The following is a 7,605-nucleotide window of genomic DNA, read 5'->3' on the forward strand; positions in this document are numbered from 1 at the left end:
AGAATTTCCCCCAAACTGCTATCATTAAAGCTGTAGTATGTGACGTTTGTGGTGTCAGTTTCATGTTCAGAGTGAGTCAATGGTGGTTTGATCTGTTGGCATCTCAACTTCTGACATCATGTGAGTTTGGGGCGGGACTGAGATGTTTGACTGACCAATGACGAGGGAGTGCTCGGGAAACCCAACAGTCATGATTTTTTGCAGTTCTGCTTGGTGCTGCTAGTATTGCAGAAACGACTTCATCAGGAAAGTGAACAACAGACACTGTGTAATTTTCAGTACTTTTATTTTATTAGAAACTAGACACTTTCACCTATTGTTCTTAAAACTGTACAATCACAAGAGGAAGTCAAATACACAGAGACTCTGGTGCTGGAGATTCAGACAGACATCGGGAACCTCACGTGAACGTAGAGACGCGAGGAAGGATATCGGCACACACACAGAGACAAACAGGTTCATAAAACAAGAGACCGTACAGACGACCGAGGGTTCAGTGTCTCAGCAATATGGAGGAATCAAGTAAAAAAACTCTAGGGCATTTTCCTGAAGCACAGTCAGATATATCTCTAGGCTATTACTATATCATATTTTTCTTTCCTGAACATTCTTTTAGCAGCAAGACACAACGTCTTGTTTTGTCCTTCTCGTTTAATAGCTAATATAGTCCGTGAACAGTGTTGTCATAAAGGTTTCTAAATGCTCTATAAAGATGATATAAAACTCTGAAAATGGTTAACAAAATCTTGCCAAGATTCTAATGTCAGTCCTGCTTGGGCATCAAGCATCTGTCCTCATATTGCACTGATGCCAGTCTATTGTTTGGCATAACTACTGCACTGGGAATTTCTCCCGCCGGCGCTGCGGAAGTTCACAGGTGGGCAGGAGCCCATAACGTGTGCTGGGGCTTCGTTCACAAGGCCGTAGAAAGAGCCGCTGGTGGGAATGGAGGGAACACAGTGGTCTGATCCAATGGAGTGGAGGAGGAAACAACAGCTCGTCCTCAAAGAGTCCAAGGCTACACAGTCACTGCTGCTCCAACTACATTACCCAGAATGCTGAGAGTATCAGCTGCTCATGCTGGGATAGTTCGTCGTGCTGCTGTTTTCGGGAATGAACGGATGGTTTCATTCAGTAGTTAAAAATAAACCTCGATGAACACAGGTATGAAGACAAGAGGAGAAACACGATCATCGAAATCATAACATGATCATGAGAACAAAGAAATAACATTCATAATAATAACTTGTTACAATAACAACAGAGGAATCATGGAAAGTAAATGCTCTTTATAGTCTTTTTCAAGTTTTCAGCACAATTATTTCCCCAAAGTTTGATGGAAGCGTCCAAAAATTCTTCACGCAAAGCGCTAAAAACAAAGTCCACAGCGATGGCAGTTACTTTGTGTCCATTTGGCACAGCTAGCAACCCCTAGAGGCTCAAGGGAGACGTCGTCCTCTTGACCGAAGAGAACGCTCTGGAAGGGGCCGCAAAGGGCCAATCTCGAGCAGCCAAGAAAGCGTTCGACCCTCCTGTGGGAAGATTCTCCCATTCCAAAATGGAATTGCGGAAAAATGAAGGGGCACAGGCGGGCGTCCACACCACCTCCTGGACCAGATGGAAGCATGTTGGGAAAAGCTCTCGATGAACCAACCAGGAATCTCTCCTCGCATGGAGTTCGGAAAACCTTTCTCCCTGTTCAGACGCCTTCTAATGACTGAGGTCAGTGTCATCTTGAGCTGAGAGCTACTTCTGAAGCCGGAGAGACACATATTCAAATGACAGACGGGTACAGCGCTCCCCTCTCGGGTTCTTCTCTACCTTCTGCCCTCTGCATGCTCATCCCTTCATTTCCGCTCTCTTTCCCAAATCAAAAGCAGACCGAGGTGTTCAGGGTTAAACGCTGTGCCCTCACACCTCTGTCTGCAGGTCGATGATATCTTGGCCCACCAGAGGTATGGTCGCTCCGGCCTTCTCCCATTCCACGCCCTGGAGATCCGGAGGAGATGCCTGCAACGGCTCCATGTCCTTCCGGACCCAGGCAGGAGGAGACGCCTGTGACCTGCTCATGCTCTCCCAGGACCGATCCATTGCTCCCTGCTGCTTATCCTGGAAAGAGACATCGGGAACAGCGTTAGAGACCCTGCAGTTGGCAGTGATGAGAAAACGTGCTTCACAGGCAGTCGAAAGATCGAGACACTTACGCTGTGGTTTGTCTTGTCGCTTCCAGCAGAGGAAACACTCCATCTGACGGACTGCAGAGAGAAGACAGCATTACTCTAAAGACCGAACGATTGAGAGTAAGAGAGTTCATGTCTGCAGGACATTAAATAATGGCTGCTCTGATGCAAACATGGGAGAGTTCCACTAATGACCGTCTCCTTTAGTGGCTCACCTTGCTGTCGGACGCCGGAGACTCCCTGTCCTTCTCAGCATGATGCGTCTTCCTGTTGTGGTCCTGGAACATGTTCTGATGGCGTTTCCGTGTGTGCATGATTTTCTACATGACAGAGAGAGGAAAGGGTTTAAACTGCACTGTTGTAGATATACATTCATCTACAATGGAAAACTCTGTAGGGAGTAACTACCTCAAAATCCAGTTCTGCGTAACGAGATTTCTGCCTCTGTGAGAATTAAACAGAAAGAGCGACAGCAAACTTTAGTGTCATGTACATTGCATAATTCGTCAGATGCAGTGTTCAGCAGTGGCATTAGCAAGAATAAATGGCGTCTCTTACCCCCTCACTGACCTCCAAAGAACTCATGGACAAGGTGGAGATGGTTTCGCTCTTGGACATCATGGAGTTCATGGAGTCGAAGGTGTCGCCCAGACTGCTGGTCACGTGACTCTCGCTGGAGATGTTGTGGATGTTCTGAATGGGCGAGTCTCGCTCCGAATACGATACGCTGACGCGGTCGGCGGGGAGAGTCTTGACGGCGTAGGCGGCTTGAGGTTCGGCGTAGGTTCCGCTCAGATGCATGAGACGGGCCTGCGGGAGCTCAGTGCTGATGTTGTATTTGCTGGAGCCGCTGGAGTCGTCCTTGGGTTTGGCACGAAGGGTGGAGGTGGTGTTGGGCAGGAGCACATAACTGCTGCCATCCGAACAGACGCTCTCGGCCTGAGCGAGGGCCAGATCGGCATCCAGCTGCTTGAAGAGCTCGCTGTTGCACACGTACACAGGTTTGCCACAGGATGGGTCGACTCCGCGACCTTTCTCTCTCCGCAGGGTGAGCGTGTGGCTGGAGTACTCGGGCCGTTTAATCGGGTGTGTACAGTATTTCTTACCCAGCTCTCTCTTTCAGCTTAACGTCCGTGATGCCGTCCTTGGACACAAGCTTGTTGAAAACCAGAATTCCAATCACCATGTTGACCTGAAAATACACAGAAAGACGTCAGTGAAGGCTCAACACTGCACATGCTGTCAATAATGCAGTGCCACGCCTCTGTCAGGACCCAACAGAACGAGGACAGGAAGAAGAAATGCAGGAACGCCGCCACCAAGGCACACATGACCTGCGTGAGAGACAGACGGAACGAGAGGTGAGCCGTCTGCCATCAGAGCTGACGTGAGCTGCGGATGGTCGATGTCAGGCCCAGGCTCACCTTGTTGCGCACTTGCGTCTGACTGATCAGAATGAGGGCATTGGAGCAGATGATTGACAGACAGAAGTTGATCAGGATCACTGAGCGCTCAGAACGGATGTACCTGAGAAGTAAAAAAACAATTAATGAAATCCAATCATTCAGAATTTGACGCTATTGTAGTTCCATTCTGCTTTCTAAAAACTGGTCTTTAATTATGAGATTAATGGCTTTTTAGTTTATAATATTTCATGTTTCTATTCAGGTTAATACATATAACGGTACACAAATCATCCAATCGGTAAATCAAGCGCAATGGTAAGTTTCTTACTTCCACACAGAGACGTAGATAATGAGGAGGAGGAGGAGGGTGAGGGACGACACTCCGCAACCCACAATCATCGTAACCGACGGCAACAGAGACTTATCCATGTTCTGTGAAGAAACACAGTAACATCAGTGTTAATGCGCGCACACACACACACACGCACACACACACACACACACACAAAATGAAGGCATATAACAGGTCTTTTAAACCCGCTTGCACTGCGCGACGCGATGCGTCAAACCAGCGCGCTCCCGTCATGGCGCATATGTGATTATAAACGGAAGCGTTCTGTTTTGACGCGTTGCGTTGCAGTGCGGGGCTGTTTTTTTCGCTTGGTGCTGATAACCGAATTACAGCGCGAGGCTGCGGGTGCGGTTACCATGGCAACTGCTTCTGCACCAAAAAGATCAAAAACAGTGATCCCGATCACACAAACGCATTAAAGCACCGAACAAACACATGCATGAAATCAATCGAATCCATCACTGATCATGATGTCCTGATGAGAAGCGATCGATCACAACACCGCATCATCTCGATCAGCTGTCGATCAAACCGTCGTTAGATAAAGATGAAAAAAAAAGACGATCACATCCGATCACCCGACGATCGATGATGAACGAGGTTAACGGCAGCATCGATTTTCACTTACATACACACACGCACGCACGCACACACACACAGCGATCGGACACAAACACAGACGGTCCGTTGATGATCGGACACTTACCAGATCGGGGTTCGGTCGCGCAATCAGGGCGAATGTGGACAGTCCGTCACACACGCATGTGGTGCTGGAGTCGCGCGACACAGATCTGCAGCCGCGCGCGGACCAGGAGCCGAGCAGAGACGCGCTGCGCACAAACACACACGCACACAAAGGTTAGACACACTGTGAAATAAACCCGCGCACACACTCAGCAGCAGAGCAGCTCATCCAGACTCTCTCTCTCTCTCTCTCTCTCTCTCTCTCTCTCTCTCTCACACACACACACACACACACATCACGCTCCAGACCACAGTACAGTGATGCTCTTTAACAGTCAGCTATATATCGAACTGATGACTGAAAGGTTCTTTGGGAACTAAAAATGCTTCTTCTATGGCATCACTGCGAAACCCTTGTAGAAGCTATTTTTAAGGAATGTTTCGTCTGAAAGGCTGCAAATATTCTTCATGCATAAATCCAATGCCATTTTATTTTATACTATGTTGTTGTTATGCATCATTAATAATTTTTTAGTATCTTATTTATTTGCTTTCCTTTCTATCACTATTTGTGCACTCTTTGTGTTCGTATAGTCTGTATTTGGCAATATTGCATGTAAAACTGATGAATTGCTTTATTCCTCTTTTGTAAGTTGCTTTGGATAAAAGCGTCTGATAAATGCATAAATGTAAAACATTCATGCCAATAAAGTCCTGGTGTAATTCAAAGATCTTCACACACACCAATAAGCGATGTATGTGAACCCCGTCTCTCTCTCTCTCTCTCTCTGTCTGTCTCTCTCTGTCTGTGTGTGTGTGTGTGTATGTGTGTGTGTGTGTGATTGAGAGCTTGGCCTTTCAGCCAGATTGACCCTCTGATCTCTCTGAGGCTCATCAATTACCTCTCCCCTCAGAGCCAGCACGCTGAGAGAATGGATTATATGAAGTGTAAAACATTAGAAAAATGTGTTCACAACATCACAGCAATGTGTCCGAGGACAGAGGAGATGACAGATAATAGAAACCCAGCTGCTGAAAAGCACAACGCACGAGACAAAGACTCCCTGACCACACAATCACACCAGTGTCACAGGAGGAAAATCACACGGAAAAAAGAGAAACGGATAGCTGTGTTCTGAATGCTGATTGGTCAATGCTGTGCTACCAAAAATACATTGTATCCAACTAAACTGAAAAACGTTTTCATGAAAACCGTATTATAGATCAGATAACTTTTAACAAGCATTCTAATAATTTTACTGCAAAAACGTTTGTTCATAACTTTGCCAGCGCATTTTGAGAATGTTCCCTGTAAATACATGACTTTAATAGAATATTGTTTGAATGAACATTTGTAAAACTCTAATATTATACTAATAGATATATGGAGTTCAGAGATCTGAATGCTTTGATTTAAAGATGGAAATGAGGTTCCCAACTTTGATCAGAAGTGTGTGTGTGTGTGTGTGTGAGAGAGAGAGAGTGAGTAAGTGAGTGTGAGTGTTTGTGTGTGTGTGAGAGTGAGTAAGTGTGTGCGAGTGTTTGTGTGGGTAGTGGGATGGTGAAAAGAACCATCGAAGGTTTTGAATGTTCTGTGAATATTCATGAGGTCATAAGTGATGTGTTTAAGGGGGCGAAGGGTCATTTGCATATGATTAGCGGTTGTCAGGGAGGTGTGGGATGACACACTGTACTGAGGGCAGAAGAGAGTGTGTGACCTTTAGAGCTGCGACAACAACACACACACACACACTCAGAATCACAAGCATTCCACCCACCTCTCGCTCTCGTCCCAGGCGATGCAGGTCTCGTTCACAGTGCCCTGCAGAGAGAGAGAGAGAGAGACGGGCGTGAGAGGTCTGGTTAGGGGGAGTTTGATCTGTGTCATATGTCACTTCCTCCATAGTCTTTAACTGCACACACACACGTTCAGAACAGAACAGAACGAACGTTCATCCGTGCTCTGGTTTCCATGGCGACTCACATTGTGCAGGTGAGGGAAGTCGATCTCAACAGGTGCCGACAGGAAGCCAGGGTTGGGCTTCACCGTTACCATGACGACCTTCGAGTTGAGCAGCGTGCTGTTGCTGCGGGAGAAAGAGATGATCGATCGATCAGAATCACTCGTATTGATCAGGTGCACATCAGTCAAAAGTCACATGTGAAACTCCGCACTAATCTTTGCTTTGATTTTCCTTCACTATCTGCTCTAAGGTTCACATATTTTAATAACAACAATAAAATTGCATAAGTAAAATAAACAATGAATAAAAATCCTGAATACATTAATAAAATAATGAATATTATATTTTATTAATATATTAATAAAATATAATACATTGATTAAAATGATATGAATGAACTGATTATTTAACAAGAATACAACTTTTGAGATTTAACAGTAAATTCATATGATGTTTGTCTAGAAAATGCCCTTTTTTTTAAATCTGAAAAAATCAAAAAGCGCTAAAATCAGAAGAGTTTTAACTCTTGTACCTCTGGAAAGACAGGATGGGAGCCAGATTTCTGTAGAGAACGATCCCGGTGACAAACCCAGTGCTCTGCTCAGCATCTACACACACATTCAGAGCCGCATTAGTCTCAGTACACACGAAACACATGTCAGAATATGTGTGTGTGTGTGTGTGTGTGTGTGTGTACCTGGCACGTCTAGACTCAGAGCTCTGCGGGACACTGTGACTTTCTCTTCTGAATTGCGCACCCAATCGATTATCCCACGCCAGCCCTTCAGGGGGAAGGTCACATCAGAGGTCATGGTTCGTGGACGCTTCTGGATGCTGAGCTCTGAAGGAACGGTCAGAAAACACCAGTCAAACACGCACACACACACACACACACACACACACACACTCATAATCACACACACATTAACCCTGAAACACACACACTAATAATCACACACACACTCACTCACATACACACATTTACCCTGAAACACACACACACACACTCATAAACACAA

The 7,605-nt window shown here is 45.8% G+C and overlaps 1 protein-coding gene across 1 annotated transcript in view; it reads right to left on the reverse strand.

The window, feature by feature from the left end:
* Window positions 1–815: 815 nt before the first annotated feature.
* LOC107669764 (brain-specific angiogenesis inhibitor 1-like) overlaps window positions 816–7,605 on the reverse strand; it is a 19,169-nt gene continuing 12,379 nt past the window's right edge. The window contains exons 14-27 of the mRNA XM_016462147.1: window positions 7,284–7,427; window positions 7,119–7,194; window positions 6,607–6,709; window positions 6,401–6,444; window positions 4,645–4,768; window positions 3,915–4,018; window positions 3,605–3,707; window positions 3,383–3,514; window positions 2,739–3,296; window positions 2,589–2,624; window positions 2,396–2,500; window positions 2,205–2,255; window positions 1,916–2,109; window positions 816–1,041 (exon numbers count right to left, since the gene is read on the reverse strand). Of these exons, the coding sequence (XP_016317633.1) occupies window positions 816–1,041; window positions 1,916–2,109; window positions 2,205–2,255; window positions 2,396–2,500; window positions 2,589–2,624; window positions 2,739–3,296; window positions 3,383–3,514; window positions 3,605–3,707; window positions 3,915–4,018; window positions 4,645–4,768; window positions 6,401–6,444; window positions 6,607–6,709; window positions 7,119–7,194; window positions 7,284–7,427 (2,000 nt within the window). The remainder of the gene's footprint in view (window positions 1,042–1,915; window positions 2,110–2,204; window positions 2,256–2,395; window positions 2,501–2,588; window positions 2,625–2,738; window positions 3,297–3,382; window positions 3,515–3,604; window positions 3,708–3,914; window positions 4,019–4,644; window positions 4,769–6,400; window positions 6,445–6,606; window positions 6,710–7,118; window positions 7,195–7,283; window positions 7,428–7,605) is intronic.

This window comes from Sinocyclocheilus anshuiensis, unplaced genomic scaffold (genome assembly GCF_001515605.1).
Source record: "Sinocyclocheilus anshuiensis isolate Anshui unplaced genomic scaffold, SAMN03320099.WGS_v1.1 scaffold704, whole genome shotgun sequence".
Lineage (NCBI taxonomy): Eukaryota > Metazoa > Chordata > Actinopteri > Cypriniformes > Cyprinidae > Sinocyclocheilus > Sinocyclocheilus anshuiensis.